The 24,408-nt window shown below is 39.0% G+C and overlaps 1 protein-coding gene across 3 annotated transcripts; it reads left to right on the top strand.

Moving 5' to 3' along the window:
- Window positions 1-249: 249 nt before the first annotated feature.
- On the top strand, window positions 250-24,408 carry aurka (aurora kinase A). Of its 3 annotated transcripts, none has more exons than XM_061886917.1 (9): window positions 250-554; window positions 1,789-1,855; window positions 9,732-10,092; window positions 10,164-10,206; window positions 10,282-10,473; window positions 16,447-16,585; window positions 16,712-16,860; window positions 16,934-17,108; window positions 23,911-24,408. In XM_061886917.1, exons 2-9 carry the CDS (start codon window positions 1,793-1,795, stop codon window positions 24,085-24,087), a joined length of 1,299 nt encoding a protein of 432 aa, XP_061742901.1. In that variant the 5' UTR covers window positions 250-554; window positions 1,789-1,792; the 3' UTR covers window positions 24,088-24,408. The 3 variants fall into 3 exon arrangements, with proteins under 3 accessions (XP_061742901.1, XP_061742900.1, XP_061742902.1); XM_061886916.1 differs by having other exon boundaries at window positions 10,279-10,473; XM_061886918.1 differs by having other exon boundaries at window positions 9,716-10,092; window positions 10,279-10,473.

Genomic DNA, 24,408 nt, shown 5'->3' with positions numbered 1-24,408 from the left:
GCTGACAGCGTACACAGGAAGTGGGCCGATTGTGTAAGAGACATATTATAGTTTGTGGAAAATACTTTTTCTGTTATGTATGTATTAAAAGACGACAGAGAGAAAAAAATATTTTTAATAGATAGATTTACAGTTTGTGGGAAAAAAAATTCTGACGTCACGTTCACAAAGTCGCCAGCCAATGGCGAACGTTTCTCTGCGCCATTTCAGCCAATTGCAGCGCGTCCTGAGTTTAAAGGTTCGAAGCGGGGGACATTTGAAATTAGACAATTGGCGACGTTCGGGGCGTTGTCTCCGACTTCTCAAGGGAATGTAAATTACTTATAACGAATCCCGGACGTAGGCTAGTTGTGGTTTGATTTTAACATTATAAAGATCGAACGGGACTTTCCGAAAGAGTGTCTTTTTATTTTTATTTTTTTACTCAGGGAGGCGGCGGTAAACATTTTCAAACTATAGCTGCTAGCTGGCCTAGCAAAGCTAGCTAGCGTTGCCTTACTTGAAGAGCTTTTCCGGAGTGGTTCCTTGCTGCCACTGTGCAATATTGTATTTAGGTAAGTAACCTAATGTTGTCTGTCCATATGTGTTGGCCCTGCGATAAGGTGGCGACTTGCCCGATTGCAGCTGAGATAGGCTCCAGCGCCACCCCGAAAGGGACGAGCGGTAGGAAAATGGACGGATGGATGTTACAAAATACATTACACCATTGGTTCTCAGCCTTTATTCAGTGATGTACCCCCTGTTGGAAAAAAAGAGATAAAGAAGTAAAATACAGCACTATGTCATTAGTTTCTGATTTATTAAATTGTATAACACTGCAAAATATTGCTTGTTGGTAGTGATCTTTCTTGAACTGTTTGGAAAAAATAAATAACTAAAAACTTGTTGAAAAATAAACCAGTGATTCAATTATGAATTTAAGCTGCAAGCAGCGTTGGTCGGGCCCGCATATATAGTGTATTGTGTGTAGAATTTTGTGGACAAAAAAGAAATAATTTAATTTCACGTTGTCATTATAGGGTATTGTGTGTAGAATTTTGAGGACAAAAAAGAAATATTTCCATTTGACGTTGTCGTTATAGGGTTTTGTGTGTAGAATTCTAAAGACAAAAAATAAATAATTCCATTTTACATTGTCATTATAGGGTATTGTGTGTGTGTGGAATTGTGAGGACAAAAATGAATTAATTCCATTTCACATTGTCATTGTCTACTGTTAGTCCTAAGTGTCCCAATACTATAAATAAAGATTTCTACACATATAAGTAATCAACTTAAAGTGCCCTCTTTGGGGATTGTACTAGAGATCCATCTGGATTCATGAACTTAATTCCAAACATTTCTTCACACAAAAAAATCTTTTACATCAATATTTATGGAACATGTCCACAAAAAATCTAGCAGTCAACACTGAATATTGCATTGTTGCATTTCTTTTCACAGTTTATGAACTTACATTCATATTTTGTTGAAGTATTATTCAATGAATATATTTATAAAGGATTTTTTAATTGTTGCTATTTTTAGAGTATTTAAAAAAATATCACGTACCCCCTGGCATACCTTCAAGTACTCCCAGGGGTACGCTTACCCCCATTTGAGAACCACTGCATTTCACTATGCATGGAGTGTTGTTCGAAAATGTTCTATTCAACGCTAGTATTTGGCCTGGAACACAAGCTAACCGTTACCCCAAAACAGAGAATGGAGGCCAGAGTAAATTCAATAGACAAGAAATCGAGTTCAAAATGGACGTAAACTGTAATGACTCAATTTTCTGTGTCACAGACCAATGGAGACTGCTGCTAAGATCAAAATTCAGAGTGAGCGGAAGAGCGAGAGGCATGATATGAAGGTAAGACTTTGCAATTGAATGAATAAACAAAATATGTTTTTCAGTCATATAATACAGTGGTCCCCAACCACCGGTCCAGGGGACCAGTACCGGTTCGTGACGCAAATGCTGATTATCGGTCCTGCTAGACGCCGACACCTATTTATTTATACCACCTTAACATTTGACAACCAAACAATTGCACAAGACTACTTGGTAAAGCATCTGGGTATTATCTTCGACCCAACACCCTCGTTTGAGTCCCACATCAAGAGTGTGACTAAAACTGCCTTCTTTCATCTCCGTATTATAGCTAAAATTCGTTCCATTTTGTCAACTAGTGACACTGAGATCATTATTCATGCGTTCATTGCGTCTCGTTTCAATTGCTTTAACGTATTATTTTGTGGTCTCCCTATGTCTAGCATTAAAAGATTAGTTAGTTCAAAATGTGGCTGCAAGACTTTTGACAAGAACAAGAAAGTTTGATTATATTACGCCTATACTGGCTCACCTGCACTGGCTTCCTGTGCACTTAAGATGTGACTTTAAGGTTTTACTACTTAAGTATAAAATACGACAGGGTCTAGCTTCATCTTATCTTGCTGATTGTATTGTACCATATGTCCCGGCAAGAAATCTGCGTTCAAAGAACTCTGGTTTATTAGTGATTCCCAGAGCCCAAAAAAAGTCTGCGGTCTACAGAGCGTTTTCTATTCAGGCTCCAGTATTATGGAATGCCCTCCTGGTAACAGTTAGAGATGCTACCTCAGAAGCATTTAAGTCTCATCTTAAAACTCATTTGTATAATCTAGCCTTTAAAAGGGGAAGATTATCACCAGACTTACAGTATGTAAGCGTCAATATATACCTTGATGTTGCAGAAAAAAAGACCATATGTTTTTTTAACCTATTTCCGAACTCTAAAAGGGTGAATTTGGCGATTTAAACGCCTTTCAATTGTTCGCCTGTCGGAGCGATGACCTTTCACCCGTGACGTCACATCGTGTAGCGACCCGCCATTTTCTCAAACACATTACTACGCACACCAAGTCAAATCAGCTGTTATTTTCCGTTTTTCGACTGTTTTCCGGTACCTCGGAGACATCATGCCTTGTTGGTGTGTTGTCGGAGGGTGTAACAACACGAACAGAGATTGATTCGATTCAAGTTGCACCAGTGGTCAAAAGATGCGAAAGTCCCTCGTTTGTTCTGCACACTGTACCGACGACAGCTATGCTACGACAGATGGCAAGAATGTGTGGATATCCTGCGACATTCGAAGCAGATGCATTTCCACTGATAAAGTCAACAAAATCACGAAGGTGAGTTTTGTTTATGTTATTGACTTATTTGTAGTGTGCTAATCAGACATATTTGGTCACGGCATGACTGCAAGCTAATCGATGCTAACATGCTATTTAGGCTAGCTGTATGTACATAATGCATCGTTATACATAATTTGTAGCTATATTTGCATCCAGCCTTTCCCTCCACCCACATTTGATGCCAAACAAACACATAACAATCGTTGGTTAGAAGGCGATCGCCGAATTTGTCCGCGCTTCCTTTCGTGCCGCTGTCTCGTGATATGGCTCAAAAGCTTCTGTTTCTTCTTTAATTTAGTTTTCGGTACCTGCCTCCACACTCCAACCATCCGTTTCAATACATGCATAATCTGTTCAATCGCTTACAGCGCTGAAATCAGAGTCTGAATCCGAGCTACTATGCTATACCTTTCTGTGCTATCCGCCATGTTTGTTTTTGGTGGCTTCACGCAGTGATGTCACAGGACAATAGATGGGTGGCTATAGCGATGGTGTAAATCAGGCACTTTGAAGCCGTTTTATGGGATGTTGCGTGATGGGTAAAATTTTAAGAAAAACTTCGAAGAATAAAATAAGCCACCAGGAACTGATTTTTATTGGTTTTAACCCTTCTGAAATTGTGATAATGTTCCACTTTAAATAGACCCCCTTTTTAGTTCATCTGCCTTTTCTTTTCTGCTCTGCCCCCCTCTCCCTCGTGGAGGGGGGCCCAAGTTCGTGGGCACAGATAAAGCGCTGGCTATCCAAAGTCGGGACCCGAGGTGGACCGCTCGTCTGTGCATCGGTTGGGGACGTCTCTGCGCTGCTGACCTGTCTCCGCTCTGGATGGTCTCCTGCTGGCCCCACTATGGAGTGGACTCTCACAATATTATGCTAGATCCACTCAAAATCCATTGCACCGGTCGTCCGACGAGTGGGTCCCCACATCTGCGGTCCTCTCCAAAGTTTCTCGTTGTCCCATTGGGTTGAGTTTTTCCCTTGCCCTGATGTGGGATCTGAACCGAAGGTGTCGTTGTGGCTTGTGCAGCCCTCAGACACCTTTTGATTTAGGGCTATGTAAATAAACATTGATTGATTGGTTGCTACCAGGCCGCAGAGAAACAATAAATGATTTATAAACGAATGCATTTTCTCTGACTTAACTTTCGCCTGTCCCGCTAGACACAACAATAATCAATCAATTAATGTTTACTTATATAGCACTAAATTATGAGTGTCTCAAAGGGCTGCACAAGCCACAACGACATCCTCAATTCAGATCCTACATTGGGGCAACGAAAAACTCAACACAAATGGACAATGAGAAACCTTTGAGAGGACCACAGATGTGGGGACCCCCCTGGGCGACCGGTGCAATGGACGTCGCGTGGATCTAGCATAATATTGTGAGAGTCCAGTCCATAGTGGATCTAACATAATAGTGAGAGTCCAGTCCATAGTGGGGCCAGCAGGAGACCATCCCGAGCGGAGACGGGTCACAGACGTCCCCAACCAATGCACCGGCGAGCGGTCCACCCCGGGTCCCGACTTTGGACAGCCAGCGCTTCGTCCTTGGCCACCGAACCCTCCACACAGGAGAGGGGGCAGAGCAGAAAAGAGATGGCAGATCAACTGGTCTAAAAGGGGGGTATTTTTAAAGGCTAGACTATACAAATTAGTTTTAAGATAGGACTTAAATGCTTCTACCAGGGTAGCATCTCTAACTGTTAGAGGGAGGGCATTTCAGAGTACTGGAGCCTGACTAGAAAACGTTTTATTGCCCGCAGACTTTTTTTGGGCTGTGGGAATCACTAATAAGCCGTAGTTCTTTGAACGTAGATTTTTTTTGCCGGGACGTATGGTACAATACAATAAGGAAACTGGAACAGAGCTCGTCCTACCCAAGTAGTAAAACTTTTAATTACATTTTAAAGGCCTACTGAAATAAGATTTTCTTATTCAAACGGGATTAGCAGGTCCATTCTATGTGTCATACTTGGTCATTTCGCGATATAGTCATATTTTTGCTGAAAGGATTTAGTAGAGAACATCCACAATAAAGTTGGCAACTTTCGGTGCTAAGAGAAATGCCCAGCCTCTATCGCAAGTCGCAGACGATGACGTCACATGTTTGATGGCTTCTCACATATTCACATTGTTTTTAATGGGAGCCTCCAACAAAAAGTGCTATTCGGACCGAAAAAACGACAATTTCCCCATTAATTTGAGCGAGGATGAAAGATTTGTGGATGATTATAATGATAGCGAAGGACCAGAAAAAAAAAATAAAGTTAAAAAAAAAAAAGGCGATTTGCATCGGGATGGATTCAGATGTTTTTACACACATTTACTAGCTAGGATAAATCTGGGAAATCCCTTTTATCTTTCTATTGTGTTGCTAGTGTTTTAGTGAGATCAAATAGTACCTGATAGTCGGAGGGGTGTGTCAATGGGTGTCTTGACGCCAGTCTGAGGGAAGTCGACTTCAGCTGCATGGACGGCGCAAGCTCAACTGATCTCCGGCAAGAGGCGACTTTTTACCACAATTTTCTCACCAAAACCTGCCGGTTGACAAGTGGTCGGGAACCATGTTTGCTTGACCGCTCTGATCCATAGTAAAGCTTCACCTCCGGGAATTTTAGACAAGGAATCACCGTGTGTTCGTGTGGCTAAAGGCTAGGGCTTCCCACCTCCATCTTTCTACTTTGACTTCTCCATTATTAAGTGAACAAATTGCAAAAGATTCAGCAACACAGATGTCCAGAATACTGTTTAATTGCGCGATGAAAAGAGACTACTTTTGGCCGTGAGTGGTGCTGCACTGATATGTCCCCTGCAATCCGGGAAGTCACACGCACGAGTCATCATTCCGCTACGTTTTCAACAAACTAAATTACAATTTTAAATTGTAATTTAGTAAACTAAACCGGCCGTATTGGCATGTGTTGCAATGTTAATATTTCATCATTGATATATAAAGTATCAGACTGCGTCGTCTGTAGTGGGTTTCCGTAGGCCTTTTAAGTGCGCAGGTGAGCCAGTATAAGCGTAATATGATCAAACTTTCTTGTTCTTGTCAATAATAAGCTTGTTTATAGATGTATAATAATACTCCTAATAGTAAGTTGTCATTTGTTGTAGCTTTGTGACATGATACAATGCACATTAATGAACATATCAAACTATAAATGTGACAGATTGTACCTGCTGTCGTGCACATTTTGTCTTATCAGAAGCCTGAAAAAAGCAGCAGTAGCTGACTTGGTGCCGCATTAAACCTCCTATTACCGTATTTTTCGGAGTATAAGTTGCTCCGGAGTATAAGTCGCACCTGATGAAAATGCATGGTAAAGAAGAAAAAAAAACATAAGTCGCACTAGAATTTAAGTCGCATTTTTTTTTTTTTTTTACAAAAAATAAATCTTTAACATCAATATTTATGGAACATGTCCACAAAAAATCTAGCTGTCATCACTGAGTATTGCATTGTTGCATTTGTTTTAACAGTTTATGAACTTATATTCATATTTTGTTGAAGTATTATTCAATAAATATATTTATAAAGGATTTTTGAATTGTTGCTATCACGTACCCTTGGCATACCTTCAAGTACCCCCAGGGGTACGCGTACCCCCATTTGAGAACCACTGGCCTAGTGGTTAGAGGGTCCGCCCTGAGATCGGTAGGTCGAGTCATACCAAAGACTATAAAAATGGTACCCATTACTTAGTTAAATCACAAAATGATTCCTGGGCACCGCCACCGCTGCTGCTTACTGTTCCATTCACCTCCCAAGGTGTGTGTATGTTTCAATCATTGGTACTTTAACTGTAACTTGACATGTGCTGTGAAGTGTACATTATTTCTAAAATCGGCACACACGAACGAGCCAAGGAAATGTGTGTTGCGATGTTTAAGAGAATTCTAAAGCATTTAATCATGGATGAATAAGAATCAGAAATACTTTATTAATCCCTGAGGGGAAATTAAAATATTCAGCACAATCCGATTCAAGATCAAACATTACAGGGAGACATAGTGACATAGTACAAGTGTAATGAATTGTATATTGTCTTAAACATCACTACACGCTAAAAGGCTGCTACATTTTTTATTTTTAATTGCTGGGGTTTTTTTTTTCCCCACACGCGAGCACCGTTCACCGCGCGAGCGCCCTGATTCATCTACACAAATGGAAGAAAGACACGCAAGTTAACTTCATGATTTGACGTTAAACGAGGACTAAAAACATAAGACAATGTTGCACCTTTTTTATGACACAGAGCAAAAAGTCTTGCTTGTCAAAGTTGTTCCATCATGTGGAGGTTCCACAGCGATCATATCCATAACAGCTGACTGTCATTAGCGCCGGCGGGAGTGTCGCAAAGCCCATTTTAACGTCTTTTTTTTTTTTTTTTGTATTATTAATGTTAAGTGAAAATAGAAGCATTTTTATGTTCAAACTTACTGTCCTCTTATAGTGTGTTTTTACAGCAAGCAAGGCAGTGTTGTTGATCTTGGAAACTCCGCATACGCTATGCGGAGAGTTTTAGAACTCTGCGCTTTGGCCAGCGTTTGTGGAAGTCTGCAGTTTTAAAGACAAAAGTATGCGTCTGCGTGTGGACAAGGGGCCTAAACGCAGAGATAAGTATGCGTTTGTTTAGTATCAGTGTTTGTGTGGACATGGCCTTCAGACAGTTCTTGTAAAGACTCTTCCAGTGACATAAGCAGTGGCGGGCTGTGCGTTTCCCACCTAGGCCTTTAGTAATGTCAGACTTCAATAATTACATCTCAAAACACCGTCATTGATGTCACCACATGACCATTGCTGGAGAAATACACATTTATGCCCTACTGGGCATTTACGCACATAATCAGTGTACAAAACGGGTTATTTTCTGGCGTATTCAACAATCAATAAACCCGCATTAGCAATTAAAACATCTTATATAAAGCTATGCTTGTTCAAGCTTTTCATTTAATCCACTAACTGGAGTAATTGGGAAAACATGGAAACAAATAATTATGGAACTACTAAATTATTAGTGTGCAAACCTCCAATAAGACATTCTAGCTGTCAAAAAGTAACTAAAATAGAAAAATACATAGTGTATTTATTAAAGAAATCTCTGAAGGCTGCTCTGTATAATATATATGGAAAATGGGAGGACATTTTTGACTGCCCGTTGCCGTGGGATACAATATTTAAATCTACAAAACTATAGATGTGCAAAATCGTTATTTTCAATTTTAAAATAATTTATAATGTTTTTTTCCCACGGGAAAAAATGTAAAACTCTATAATACCTTGCATTTGTTTTGGTATTGTCATTGTGTCCTTGTTTTGGGTGGAAGTTGAAAAAATGTGTTTAATAATTGGTTTGTTTATGAAGCTGGATGTGGTTTCAGTTATTTTAGGAGCGTTCATTGACAGTCATGATTTATTCCATTTAATTATAGTACTCTGTAAAAGGTTTATTTTCAAGGCAAAAAATAGATATTCACTTAGTATTACTTTCTTTTCCGCATTTTTTGACTTTAGAAAGTTATACGGTTGAAACCGATAATGATGCCAACAGACATACAAATAGATGGGAATTTCTCATGCTTATTCTGAAAATGTAATTTTGTTTATAGATATGCAATCTGTTAGTGTGTTCCCTAATTTGAATGTACATAAATGAAGGTGTGTTGCTGAGCCTGACCTGGACGTAATCTGGACTGGACCTGTTTTTTCAAAATCCTTTAAACAATCCAATTTCATTGGCAACCTGGTCTGGTGAAGATAATGTCCCTTTTATTTATTAAAATAAAAAAATAAAAATAAACTCAAATAAAACAGTTACAAAAATGTGTGATTAATGAAAATGAGTAAAATTAACCGTTAAAGGTTAGCACTGTTAGTGGACCAGCAGCAAACACAATCCTGTGTGCTTCACGGACTGTATCCCTTGCAGACTGCATTGTTTTGTATTGTAGGAACCGGAATATTAATAACAGAAGGAAACAACCAAATGGAAGAGGAGGGTTTTTGGGTTGGTGCACTAAGTGTATCTTTTGTTTTATGTTGATTTAATAAAACAAAAACAAAAAAACCCAAAACATATCTTACGTGATACTGTCTAAATAAAAATTGCAAAAATATTGTAAAAGTGGGAAAATTTATATATTTGAACTCACAATTTTCAGGACCTATTCAACGCCGCATAAGCCAGTGGTAACCCTCCTCGTCGGCTTATTCAACTGGAAATGGCGAGCATTTCCCCATTTCATCTCATTCACTTCAGCCTTTGTCAGTGGAAAAATCTGGACTTCCCCGCTGTGCCAATTTGACATCTCAAAATTACTATCAAATTTAAAATCTGGGCTTTATACGCAGTGCCAAAGTCAACAGTGAACCATTGGGTTGTTTTTAAATATGTCTGCTCACATTTCTTTACACGCTGCATAGAAGTACAAAGGTATGAAAACGCAGTCCCATCAATTCGTTACATCTGGTTGGTTCCACAATTTGGGCATCAAGGTCATGATAGGCAATGTAAGACTTCTTAGTATGTATTGATGAAAATTGTAGTTTCCTGTAATTACAGCTAGGCGATGCTGGACCAAAGCGAATCCCTGTGTCCCACCGATCCCAGTTGGCGCCGAAGGTTTTGGTACCTCAATCTGAACAAACACGGGTCCTGGGTGTATCGAATGGACCTCAGCGCGTTGTGCAGCAGATGACTCGCCAAAAATCAGCATCCCATGTCTCATTTGCCTACAAGCAGGCTTCTTCTGCTGATCAGAATGTCAACCCTGCAACCACAAATTCTGCAGACCAGCCCAAACCTGTTTTTCAGTCCACCCAACATAAGAAAAATGAGCCCATAGTGAACCCAGCAGTGACAAAACCTGCCACGGGGTTGTCTAAATCAGCAATCGGATCGGCCAAACCTCAGCCGCAACAGAGTATGTTTCTTCTAAATTTATCATTGTTGTGTGCATGTATGTATGTGGTGCTAAAATGTGTTTTTATTAAGACAAACCTGCCAAGAAAGAATCTGCAGGCCTAACTTCATCAAAGTAAGTTTTTTCAAATCTTGCACATTCTATTTACCGAGGCTATCATTGTTTAGTTCTTTCCCTTACACCAAGTAGGAAGCCGTGGAGCCTGGAAAACTTTGAAATCGGTCGCCCGCTAGGCAAGGGTAAATTTGGCAACGTCTACCTGGCCAGAGAGCGAGACACTAAGTTCATCCTGGCCCTGAAGGTGCTCTTCAAGAAGCAGCTGGAAAAGGCGGGTGTGGAGCACCAGTTAAGGAGAGAGGTGGAAATCCAGTCTCACCTTAGGTCAGTACCTATGTGGGTGGGTAGGAGGCATGAGAGGAAGGGAGAACATTACTCTAGCTTGCTTTCATTCTTCAACAATACTTGAGCCTTCAATCTTGGGCAGTGGTTCTCAACATTTTTTCAGTGATGTACCCCCGTGAACATTTTTTTAATTCAAGTACTCCCTAATCGGAGCAAAGCATTTTTGGTTGAAAAAAAGAGATAAAGAAGTAAAATACAGCACTATGTCATCAGTTTCTGATTTATTAAATTGTATAACAGTGCAAAATATTTCTCGTTTGTAGTGGTTTTTATTGAACTATTAGGGGAAAAAAAAACTAAACTTGTTGAAAAATAAGATGGTTTGGCTTTTTAGTCTGTCTACTTTGAGTATGCTTAGGCTCAGGTAAAAGATGAACAGAAGGGGGGAGAGAGTACACTACCCTGTCGGACACCAGTATTAAGTGCATTGTGCCTCTCAAAATAGTGCTGTTTTGGTTGGTGTAAGTACTGGACCCAGATTCCTCAATTACCCTCCACATTTTGTTTCTAGGCACCCTGTCAAATGCTTTTTCAAGGTCAGGAAAGCAAATATGCTGTTTGTCATGTTCCCAGCTCTTCTGAAGAAATGGTCTACAGGCTGCAAACTGGTCCCTATTCTTAAGTAGGAGTATAATGATATCGCGGTGGTAAACATGTCTTTTATCGTAGTTGGGTTACGATATTAAAATGGCAAGTGTCTGCCAAAAAGCAGACACTCCCACAGAACAAATCATCAACTACACAGATCGTGATCCTTTTGCGCTGCGTTGTCACAACGGCTGTTAAGCCAATAGGACGGCACGCTGTCCACACAAGCTCACGTCAGCGAGAGCCATGAACCAACTTCGACACAAATAGACTTGTACATGGATGGGAATTTTCCGCGGATCCACGGAATTCCGCCGATTTTGGCGCCGCCAAGGTAGGGGTGTAACAGTACGTGTATTTGTATTGAACCGTTTCGGTAAGGGGGTTCCGGTTCGGTGCGGAGGAGTACCGAACGAGTTCCACACGAACATATGAAGTAGCCGCCTATGCTAAAGTCTTAAACAAGCTGCTCCACTCCGTTCTACCTCTGTCTCCTGCAAAGCACCCAGCATTGTCCCTCCCACACAACCATCTGATTGGTTACAACAGTAGCGATAACAAGCCAATCAGCAGTGCGTATTCAGAGCGCATCTAGTCAGCGCTTTAGCGTCGAGCAGATAGGCGTTTAGCAGGTGAGCAGCGGACTCTCCAAATTACGCTGAACACTTCCAAGTCAACTACTTTCTAAACATCACTATGAGCTGCTTACTCGCAGTCCTGTTTGAGGTGAAGGCTAGTTAGCTTTTGGCGTAACGTTAGCTCATTTTGCGGTGTGTGTGTTACGGACAGTGTTGATTGAGGTGTGTTGAAGCAGCAAAAAAGGACATATTAAATGAAGAGTTTTTGTCTCAGATAGTGTATATAATAATGTAAGTGCATCATTAAGCCTACATGAACTCCATGGTGTTTAGGTATGAATAGTCTCTCCTATTGCTACTGTACTATTTTTTTTTTTTTTTCAGCTATAGTTACATTAATCATTAGTAATGTAGCAGCCGGGGTTTGAATGGCAGGGTCCCTGCTATCAAATGATAGAAATATAACATTTACATAGTAAAAATCAACTACAGGCTTCCCAAATGCTGTAATAAATTAAGCATGATGAGTTGACTTAAAACTGTTTAATGTTGCACTTTTTATATGTAGAAGAAAAGTTGTCATTTCATCTAAGCAACAACTTGAGGCAGTTTAATGTGGATTAACGTGGGCATAATTATTATAGTGTTCCCAATGTTAAAAGGATCAAGCCATTGTTTACAAATTTGGTAAATAACCAAAAAAATGTATATTTTGTTGTTTTCTTAATGTACCGAACCATGACTTCTAAACCGAGGTACGCACAGTGGCTCTCAATTAACACGTTTCTTTATTGACAAAACAGTTTCAGACATGGTTAAGCTTATTCAAGATAGGAATGCTTCATTAGCGAAAGATATCGATAAGGGTGTGAGAAACAAGTGGAACTGGGCATGGCTCGATATATCTCTCAAACTGAAAGTGAAGATTAACGACAGATATTGATTCAAAATAGCAGGAAATGCATCCTAAGCTAACATTGATTTCAAAATTTTTCTGGGGTGCATGCCCCCAGACCCCCCTAGCAGGCATTTGCACTCGGGTGCGGCCGCTATGCTGCCTTCCGCAAAGCGGTGTTTTAGAATTTAAAACAATTTCAGCTGATTTTATAAATCTTCATTCCCATTCCTGCTAGTAATGATGAAAACAACCCAAAGGTTAAGAATGTGCCAGCCCCCTGCAGATTTTAAATCAGGTGTCGGGAAAAACTCTAGAGGAGAAAAAGTGGTGGACAGACAATGGACTATCTGCAAGCACTCCCACACTAAGCTGCGATACAACATGGGAAACACAAGCAACATGCGAAGTCATCTGATGACCAAGTATACCGAAAGGTTTACAAATTCTCTCGCAAAGAAAATACAAAAGTTCAGAGGCATTTTCAACAACTATACTACACAACAGCGCAAGAGCTCAAGTAATCACAAGGTACATCGTAGAATGCGTAGCTTGTTATTTACATCCCTTTTCTTCAGCCGGTGGCAAAGAATTAAACAGGTTCATGGCTAAGCTTGAGGCGTAGTATTGAACGCCATTGCCGGATCATTTTAGTCAAACTGTGTTCCCCGCTCTTTACCGTGAGACAAAATAACTTTATGTTGAGCCTTACACAGTGCATCGGCATTACCACTGATGGGTGGATCCTCCGAGCGACAGAGTTGCATCACTATTAAAGCACATGTTTTGACGAGTGAATGAGAGATGAAGGGCTGCGTTTTGCGAACCACACACATAGGTAAACATAGCCAAAGTCCTTAAATCTGCAGTAAGGTGTCATTGTGTTTTCCAAGTTTTAGGTTTTTAGTCTTTTCTGACTAATTTATTTAGTCTTTCTGGTAAATATATTTGATCTTGCCTTTAACTAGTCTGTGGTCTGAGTTCAATGAGGTGAGTGGTACAGCTTGTACATCCTTTATGATTGACTTCTTCTCAAAGTAAGAAATCACTTTGCGATTTAGGGTTGCATTGCCCGAGACTGTTGTCTTCTTGCCAGGTGTACTAATGGCTTTCATAGTGTATGCAGTATGTGTTCATGACGGAGTTTTTCTAAGACAGTCCATGAGCCTTTATTGTTCCTCATTCCTATCTCTAACCCCGATCTTGCCTATGATGTATTTAACAGGGTTAGAGACTACATGGTTGTTCAGGTCACCCTTGATGATGTCACTGTCACTTAGAATGTTATTGGCTGTGTCGTTCGGATTTTATGTACCATTTACACGACGTGACAACTTCACTGGTTTTGGGTTTTGTAGAATTTTGAAAAAACACCTCCAAAAACATGAACATGGGGATAGGTTGTCTGGCAACACTAAATTGACCCTAGTGTGTGAATTTAAGCGTGAATGTTGTCTATCAGTGTTGGCCCTGCGATGAGGTGGCGACTTGTCCAGGCTCTACCCTGCCTTCCGCCCAAATGCAGCAGAAATAGGCTCCAGCGACCCCAAAAGGGACAAGCAGTAGAAAATGGATTGACAATTTAGTTTTTCTGTTAACATTTAATGTTTTGTTTTACACCTGTTTAACCATCATAGTTCGTGCTTTTTGTGTCACAAATAAGATACCTTAAACATTTGTTAAATGCAAATATCCTCGCATTCATTGGTACAAGACATTATTTTGACCACTATTTTAAGTAAAAGCATTATTTTTTGTAAATTTCATTAAATGCTTTAAGTACATAATGGTTCTGAGGTACTCTTTTTTTTTTTTTTTTTAATTATTTTTTTAAATGTTATTTATTATTATTATTTTTTAACCATTATTTTGTTGGCGCAGTCACATCAAATAGTGCATAGCTCTATTATTTTGATGGATGGAAATGTGCTGTTCTGAGCTTGTGTGAAGACTAATAGAGGCTGTTTAAAAAAAAAAAAGAAAAAAAAAGAAGAGAGCTTCTCAAGTTTCAACTGTTGTCTTGTTTGTACTTTGACAGTTGTTTACAGCACAAGCAGATGAGATATTCTATAGTTGTATTGATTGTTCTTGTTAGCTTTAGCTTCGTAGAATAATACGTTTTTCAAGTGGCCGTCTCGAAAATAAGTTCGGGACAAGGCCCCTGAGTGTTTCGGGGGAGGAATCAGTGGTCCAAGACATTTTCTAAACAAATGTTCCTTCTCAGAATGACAGCATTTCAGTTACATTTATGTACATTTCCGTGATATTCTGTGTTCATCAGCAGATTTCATTTTATTGGTCAATTTTGTGATTCCGTCTGCGGTCACGTTAACTCATAAACAATATGGCCTTTTTTTGGTTGTGTAGTGATTATTGGGAAGACATATGAGGGCTGTGTCGAATGGAAAGCAGGAACTATGGACTTTTTTTTTTTTTTTCCTCCCACTCATGCGCTCAGGTATTTACATGCACTGTGTGCGGCCCATTTTTTCGTTTTTATTTTGTTGATTGTGAGAAGCCAATTTCAAAATCAAGATAAAAATTTGATTAATTGTCCAGCCTTACTTTTAAGATGTGTACAAAATCCAGAACGAGTGAAGTTGGTACCTTGTGTAAATGGTAAATAAAAACATAATAAAAAAATTTGCTAATCCTTTTCAACTTATGTTCAATTGAATAGACTGCAAAGACAAATTATTTAACGTTCGAACTGGAAAACTTAATTTTTTCCAAATATTACCTCATTTTAAATTAAATGCCTGCAACATGTTTTAAAAAAGCTGGCACAAGTGGCAAAAAGGACTGAGAAAGTTGAGGAATGCTCATCAAACACGTATTTGGAACATCCCACAGGTGAACAACCTAATTGGGAGCAGGTGAAAAGCCAGCATCTGTGATGGTATGGGGGTGTATTAGTGCTCAAGGCATGGGTAACTTACACCAATAATGCTGAATGGTTCCCTCCGGGTACTCCGGCTTCCTCCCACCACCAAAAACATGCACCCAGGGATAAGTTGATTGGCAACACCAAATTGGCCATAGTGTGTGAATGTGAGTGTGAATGTTGTCTGTCTATGTTGCCCCTGTGATGAGGTGGCGACTTGTCCAGGGTGTAAATGCCTTCCGCCGGAATGCAGCTGGGATAGGCTCCAGCGAACCCAATAGTGACAAGCGGTAGAAAATGGATGGATAGTACATACAGGTTTTGGAGTAACACATGTTGCCATCCAAGCAACGTTATTATGGCCGCCCCTGCTTATTTCTGCAAGACAATGCCAAGGCTCGTGTTACAACAGCGTGGCTTCATAGTAAAATAGATTGGCCTGCCTGTAGTCCAGACCTGTGTCCCATTGGAAAATGTGTGGCACATTATGAAGCCTAAAATAGCACAAGGGAGAATGTTGAACAACTTAAGCTGTACATCAAGCAAAAATGGAAAATAATTCCACTTCAAAAATGTTTCTCCTCAGTTTCCAAACGTTTACAGTGTGGTTAAAAGAAAAGGCCTTGTAACACAGTGGTAAAAATACCTCTGTGACAACTTGTTTGTAATGTGTTGCTGCCATTAAATTTTAAGTTTATGATTATTTGCAGGGGAAAAAAAAGTTTCTCATTTGGAAAATGAAATGTCTCGTCTTTGCTATTCGATTGAATATAACTTGAAAAGGATTTGCTAATCATTGTATTCTGTTTTTATTTACACAACGTGCCAACTTAACTGCTTTTGAATTTTGTAGTACATACAGCATATTCTATCATATCTTCCTGCAAGACATGATGGCACCAATTGTCTTTCATATTTCTGCATTAAAGTATTATTTTCACTGTGTAGTTAATCACAATGTTGTTTTGTTTTAGTTCAACATGCTTTTTCTGGATACTCCACTGCAGGCACACTAATATCCTGCGACTGTATGGTTACTTCCATGACGAATCCCGTGTGTATCTTATACTGGAGTACGCTCCCAAAGGCGAACTCTTCAGTGAGCTGCAGCGCTGTGGAAATTTTCCTGAAGTGCAAAGTGCAACGGTAAGTTTACTTTCCCCGTTCAACAATTCAAGCAATTATGATGGGGCGTTGTCCCTATAACTCCCAACCATGGGGGGGGAAAAGCATCCATGTCCTTTACGGTGTTCCATGTGCTGCATGATTTAGTACATCATGGAGCTGGCTGATGCCCTCAACTACTGTCACTCCAAGAAGGTGATCCACAGGGACATCAAACCTGAGAACCTCCTACTAGGGGCCAACGGAGAGCTAAAGATTGCTGACTTTGGCTGGTCTGTTCACACGCCTTCTTCAAGGTATTTACTTGTATATTTATTTTACTCAGTCTTTCATTCTTATGGAAACACACCTGTGTCCCTCTTTGTGCAGGAGGTCAACTTTATGTGGAACACTGGACTATTTGCCCCCAGAAATGATTGAAGGAAGAACTCATGACGAGAAGGTTGACCTGTGGAGTCTCGGTGTGCTTTGCTACGAGTTCCTGTTTGGGAAACCACCATTTGAAACCAAATCTCATGAAGAAACTTATCGCAGGATATCCAAGGTAATGCATTATTAGCAGTGACAAATGAAAATGACCTTTTTTGGCAAAGTAAATTATTAATGCAATAATTTATTTTTTAAATCCACAGCTATAAACAGATTTTCCCTAGATTACCAAGTTACCTGTGGCGGTGGGGGCGTGGTTATGGGTGTGGTCACCGTGGTCGAGTAATTCGCTATTTTTTTTTGTTTGGAAACTCTCAAAGGTATACATTTATAAACAAATCTGTTTAGTATTAACATATATTTGATCTTTTTCCATACTTTCAATTCTTGCTGCTTAATGCACAATGTACTTTAAAAATTCAAGAGTCTCGAGACTTTTAATTGGTTAAAAAATAAGAATAGCAACAAATCTAGCATTTTTTTCTGATGTTATAAAATGTACTCATGTTTAGAGACTACTTCTGTCCCTGATGAAAGTGGCAAACTGCAGTGATCATGACATCCAACTTGCTTTCCGCTGTTGCTCCAGTAACTTTCTCTCGTGAGAAGCCACCACTGTCTTAATATTTGTATTTCTGGGATTTATTAAAATTGTCAACATTGCAGACATGCTGACAACATTCCAGACAATGGCGTGAATTTTGCTTACATCCGGCTTCGGTAACGCGATTTTCCGTTATTAATCTCTTTTTTTTTTTTTTTTTTTTTTTTGGTGGTCAAGTTTTCGGTACGTCACTCGTCAGTAGTGCCTAAGTAATAATATATAACAAATCATACTGTAACGACGAGCTGGTGTTTGTTTTATGTTCATGTGGTTTGTATTTTATGTCAGTTTTGTTGTCATGCCGGAAATGTGATTGGTGGAGAATGAGGAAGTGTTGTGTGTCTGGGGAAGCGCATAGTCATTGAGACTAAAGTGTTTGCACATGAGGGAAAAGCTGTTGGAATTGTGCCGTTTGTTATCATGAAGTTTGGTTTTAAAAGTTGAAAATAAGGGGAAACACTGATAAATCAAAGCATTAAATCTTACTGTAGTCTGGGCTCCAGACTAAGAATATAATATGTATATTTGCTGTACACATCAACATTGCTTGTGTATGGACCTATTAACCAACATATTGTAATTTTTTTTCATTGTAGAATAATGACTTACAGTTGTGGTCAAACGTTTACATACACTTGTAAAGAACAATGTCATGGCTGTCTTGAATTTCCAATAATTTCTACAACTTTTTTTTTTTTTTGTAATAGTGATTGGAGCACATACTTGTAGGTCACAAAAAACATTAATGAAGTTTGCTTCTTTTATGAATTTATTATTGGTCTACTGAAAATGTGACCAACTGGGTCAAAAGTATACATACAGCAATGTTAATATTTGCTTACATGTCCCTTGGCATGTTTCACTGCAATAAGGTGCTTTTGGCAACCATCCATGAGCTTCTGGTTGATTTTTGACCACTCCTCTTGACAAAATTGGTGCAGTTAAATTTGTTGGTTTTCTGACATCGACTTGTTTCTTCAGCATTGTCCACACGTTTAGGTCAGGACTTTGGGAAGGCCATTCTAAAACCTTCATTCTAGCCTGATTTAGCCATTCCTTTACCACTTTTGACGTGTGTTTGGGGTCATTGGGGAACACCCAACTGCGCCCAAGACCCAACCTCCGGGCGGATGATTTTAGGTTGTCCTAAAGAATTTGGAGGTAATCCTCTTTTAATTGTACCATTTACTCTCTGTAAAACACCAGTTCCACTGTCAGCAAAACAGGCCCAAAGCATAATACTACCACCACCACGCATAACGGTAGGATTGGTGTTCCTGGGATTAAAGGCCTCACCTTTTCTCCTCCAAACATATTGCTTGGTATTGTGGCCGAACAGCTTAAATTTTTTCATCTGACATCGGATGGACAAAGATAAGACTTTCTGGAGGAAAATTCTGTGGCCAGATGAAAAAAACAAGTTGTAGAAATTAATGGAAACTCAAAACAGCCATGACATGTTCTTTAAAAGTGTATGTAAACTTATAACCTCGACTGTATGAAGTTTTTGGGCTGCACTACATATTATAGTTCCTCAAATGGTGTCCACTGTACTATTGTGGCACCTGATTCACACCAGGACACGGGATATAGTTTGCAGAAAGCCAAAAAGGGGCATTTATTGAACAAATCTTTTTAGGAAGGGCAGGATGTGCAAGCATCAAATCTAGTCTCAATACATCTCTCCCATCCATGGTTCTCCATTTTTCCCAATTTACACTTCCTTGAATGTCCTAGCGATTTGCCTATAAATGAAGAGAACCATAATCCCAATAAAAAATTTGCCAGTAATGTAATTAATGGGGCAAATAGTGGATGTCTCATCTTACAGCCTGATGCACCTGCCTTGACACAGAGGAGAGCCAGATCTGAATGAGACAGAGTGAAGAAAGGTTTGTAGCTGGGCCGCACAGCTGGTGGCACTTCAGGCTGATTGAGTAGGTACAGCTGTACGTACCGCCCTTCCATGAAACGGCCTAGGCTGGGGTCTTGTCCTCCGTGTTCCACTCTGCCTCACTCAGTCACTCAGTGGACTCGGGAGAGACACGCACACTCCAGTGAGGGAGGGAGAAGACAGTTGCAGCAACTCTTCTTGAACACTTTGTCTGTTTAGAGCAGGGGTCACCAACGCGGTGCCCACGGGCACCAGGTAGCCCGTAAGGACCATATGAGTAACCCGCTGGCCTGTTCTAAAAAATACCTCAAATAGCAGCGCTTACCAGTGAGCTGCCTCTATTTTTTAATTTTTTTTAATTTACTAGCAAGCTGGTCTCGCTTTGCTCGACATTTTTAATTCTAAGAGAGACAAAACTCAAATAGAATTTGAAAATCCAAGAAAATATTTTAAAGACTTGGTCTTCACTTGTTTAAATAAATTCATATATTTTTTTACTTTGCTTCTTAAAACTTTCAGAAAGACAATTTTAGAGAAAAAAATACAACCTTAAAAATGAATTTAGGATTTTAACTGATATACTTTTTTACCTTTTAAATTCCTTCTTCTTCTTTCCTGACAATTTAAATCATTGTTCAAGTAAATATATATTTTTTTTATTGCAAAGAATAATTAATACATTTTAATTGAATTCTTCATTTTAGCTTCTGTTTTTTCGACGAATATTTGTGAAACATTTCTTCAATCTTATGATAAAAATTCAAAAAAAGTATTCTGGAAAATCTTTAAAATCAAATTTAAATCTTATTTCAATATCTTTTGAAACTATTTTAAAATTTTGGTTCTGGAAAATCTGGAATAAATAATAATTTGTTTTTGTTAGAAATATAGCCTTGTCCAATTTGTTATGTATCCTAACAAAATGCAGATTGGATTTTAACCTATTTAAAACATGTCATCAAAATTCTAAAATGAATCTTAATCAGGTAAAATTACTAATGATGTTCCATAAATTCTTTATTTTTTCAAAAAGATTGAAATTAGTTCTTTTTTTCAGTTCAATTTTGAATTTTAAGGAGTCAAAATTGAAGATGATAAACTGTTTGAAAATTTAATTTAAATTTTTTTCCCTTTCTCTCTTTTAAACCCTTCAATTAAGTGTTTTTTTTCATCATTTATTCTCTACAAATAACCTTCCGTAAAAGGGAAAAAAAATGTACAACGGCATGACAGACAGAAATACCCACTTTTTAATATATATATTTATTAAAGGTAAATTGAGCAAATTGGCTATTTTTGGCAATTTTTTATAAGTGTGTATCAAACTGGTAGCCCTTCGCATTAATCAGTACCCAAGAAGTAGCTCTTGGTTTCAAAAAGGTTGGTGACCCCTGGTTTAGACATCCATCTTACTCACCTTTCTTTCCTGATGCCTGACCTTTTTTTTTTTTTTTCTTTTTTTTCTTTTTTTTTTTTTCTTCTTCTAGCCTGTATTTCTGTAGCACACACATTTCAACCCTCTTTGTTCGCTCCAAGCAGGGGAAACAAGCACCTCCTAAGTCCTGATTGTGCGGCAGGTGCCGGTCTCAACTACTTTAAGTATAATTTGCGTATTTATAACGGGGCGTGGGCATGGCCAAGCCACACAGACATTTTGGAACAATTCCCTATTGAATGTAACAAAGAAATGTGCTTGGATTTGTGTGTGCGAACACTTTTATACATCTGAGTTTTTACTCTCATACACCGTTTTTCTCTGGAATTTGAATGTATATCTATGTTTAGTGGGAAATCCACAAAAAATGTTACTCTTCTGGAGGGTTGTGCATGCCGGAACAAGTGTCTAGTTCCTGTTTAGCTGGTTCCCGCTCATGTCTGCTCACACCTCAGTGTAGCCCGGTTTATTTTGAAAATGCTTAAAACACATTTCCAGTTTTTAAATTACAGCATGTTCGAGTAGGGAGAAGCAGAGCTTATTCAATCTTACCCCTTTTTATATCATACCAGTTTTATCTAATTTCTTTTTTTTCTGTAACAGAACAGTGAATAAATATAATTCTTCTTATTTGTACTTTGTGAACACTTGTAGTTTGAACAGTCTCTTAAAATAACTCATTAGTGCTTTGTTAGATTTCCTTGCCTAATCTATTCCACAATTTAATTCCACATACTGATATGCTAAGGGTTTTAAGTGTTGTGCGTGCATACACATCTTTTAAATTAGATTTTCCTCTAAGGTTATATTTCTCCTCTTTTGTTGAAGAATTGTTGTTCATTTTTGGGTAACAGATTGTAATTTGCTTTGTACATCATTTTAGCTGTTTGCAAATACACAATTGCAATCAATGTCTGTGTAGATCCGCTTCTGGCATTTGTGAACATTCAGAAGAGCCAGCTTGGTGTTAGTGGTGAGCTATTGTATCCTCCTACGGTGCGTCGTAAAGCAAGAATGAAGTTTTTTCGCCGCCATGGAGGCAAGGATTAGTGATTTAGAAGTAGCTAAAACACTGCCGACTACAGACTCTCATTAGACGCAAGTTATGTTTAAAAGCGGCGCTTGCAGAAAGGCACTTCGGTTTCTATCGCTAACACTATTGTTAGTTTTGTGAGTCAAAATGTGTTCTTTCTAGCTTTATTTTTTATTTTTTAAATATATTCTTTTCTCCCCCCTTCTCTCAACACTTTCTGCTTGTAAGTGCTCCGTGCGTGTGCTTGGACAGACTAGCATGTGCCTTTGCTTGTATTACAAATAATGTAATGACGGCAAACCATCCATCCATTTTTTACCGCTTGTCCCTTTTGGCGTCACGGGGGTGTTGGAGCCTATCCTAGCTGCATTTGGGCGGAAGGAGGAGTACACCCTGGACAAGTCGCAACCTCAACCATGTCCTTAAAAAACAAAACTGATATATTTCAGAGGCAATATAGTACCTATTTTAATTAGTACCGCTGTACTTTATTAGTGCCGGTATAACTGAAGCACCGATATAAATATAATTTGTGTAATTTACAACAAAATATTTTCATACAGTAGCCTGCTCACAGCCAGATTAGTTTCATGTGAATATGATGAAATATTCAGTTTGCAGTCTTTTAAACGTTAACATGCTTGCTGAGGAAAAAATTAAATATTAAAGACTTAGACCAGGGGTGTCAATCGTACGGCCCGCGGGAAGAGTTTGCAAAGTATAAAAATGAGCTGAAATTTTTGAATGAAAAAACCTGCTGTTCTAGATGTCGCAATAGCAATTATTTGTATCTTTCTAATCTAGATTATGCTACATGTGTAAGAAAAAAAAAAACATGTTAGTGCACCAGTCGAGGTAAATGAGCAAACTACATAAATAACATCCTGTCATTTGATTATTTTTTTTTATCATGATGGATTGAAAATTAGTTGACTGATGAACATTATCACATAATTTATTCAGAAAGTATAAATAACGATGTGGAGGGGGGGCGTGGCCTGCAGTCCTGCAACAAAGCAGGGTGTGCCAGGAATTAATTCAAGATCGGCGACAGGTGTGTGAGATGGCCCACCTGGGCGTGCTTATCTAATCACCTGTCGCTCTGTTAAAGGCAGCAGCCGGGAAGGAGAGAGGGGTGGTTGATTGTGGAGCACGAGCGAAAGTGAGACTGGTGAAAAGACAATTGCTAAAAAGCACAAAGAAAATTTATTGCAAAATAGAACATTCTCGTAAAACTGGAAGAGCCTGGCATGTCTGTGATTGGTGATCCAATCACAGACATGCTTTGTTGTGTGTTTTCCACACACAACAAATAAAGAGATACTATTAGCCGCAACATGTGAGTGCAAAATAAACCCGACATTATGATTTCTACATTTTCAGAATGTGCTTGTTCTATTTTTAAACAAAGAAAACAATCTGTTTTTGTCTTTATTTTTAAGTTATCTTGCTGTGATTTTACCTGTTCGGCCCACTTGGGAGAAGACTTTCCTCCATGTGGCCCCCCATCTAAAATGAGTTTTGACACCCCTGACTTAGACACTTGTTTCATTACTCAATTTATTATTAGAACACAGGATAGCTACTCGCGGTACATGACACAAAATGGGGACATTCCTCCCTAGCTGCAGCTGTCCGCCCGACTGGCCACGCACGTGCTGCAGTCACAGGAACACATTGACAGCAATATGTCAAAATGGTCCCCTTTATAAATGAACGTCCTCGCAAATATGAAGCATGAATTTCATTGGCGAAAAAGTGAATTGTTTGTTCTTACCTCAATCTTTTCACATTGTTGGCAAAGTCTGAACTACCATCCGTGTGTCCCCATATGATCCACAGCCTGTAGAATGTGCGTCTGTGAAGTTGGCAAGTTTGAACACTTGAACCAGCTTCAACATATCATGAAACAGTCCTTTTATTGACTCTTATTGCTGTCTTTTCTCGTTAGGTGGAGTTTACCTACCCTGCTCATTTAAATATCAGTGCCGGAGCCAAGGATTTGATCTCTCGACTGCTAAAGCACAACCCTGGACACAGACTGCCAATCCAAGGAGTTCTCACTCATCCGTGGGTGGTCCAAAAATCAGTCAAGAAGCCCACCACCCTCAACCCGGAAGACAAATGACCTTTGATGAATCTACCTTTTTCCTTACCTATTCAAAAACAAATACATAAATGCTAAGTGTCACTCTGCGCTTAAATTATCTTTTTTTCCCTTCACTTGTCTGTAAATATTTTAATATTTTTTGGTCTCATTCAATCAAATGTTAATGGTTTTTATTGGAATGCCATTACTTGAATAAAAAATAAATCTTTGAAAGAAGCTATTTATTTGGAATGTACATACATACATATTTAAATGTATGTATATATAACACTGTTTCCATGTGTTGGGAAATTGTATTAGATGTAAATATAAACGGAATAAAATGATTTGCAAATCCTA

The sequence above is a fragment of the Nerophis ophidion genome, linkage group LG02, assembly GCF_033978795.1.
Source record: "Nerophis ophidion isolate RoL-2023_Sa linkage group LG02, RoL_Noph_v1.0, whole genome shotgun sequence".
In the NCBI taxonomy this organism is placed as follows: Eukaryota; Metazoa; Chordata; class Actinopteri; order Syngnathiformes; family Syngnathidae; genus Nerophis; species Nerophis ophidion.
Note: the sequence above shows the minus strand (reverse complement) of the source record. Positions and strands in the feature narration are given on the sequence as shown.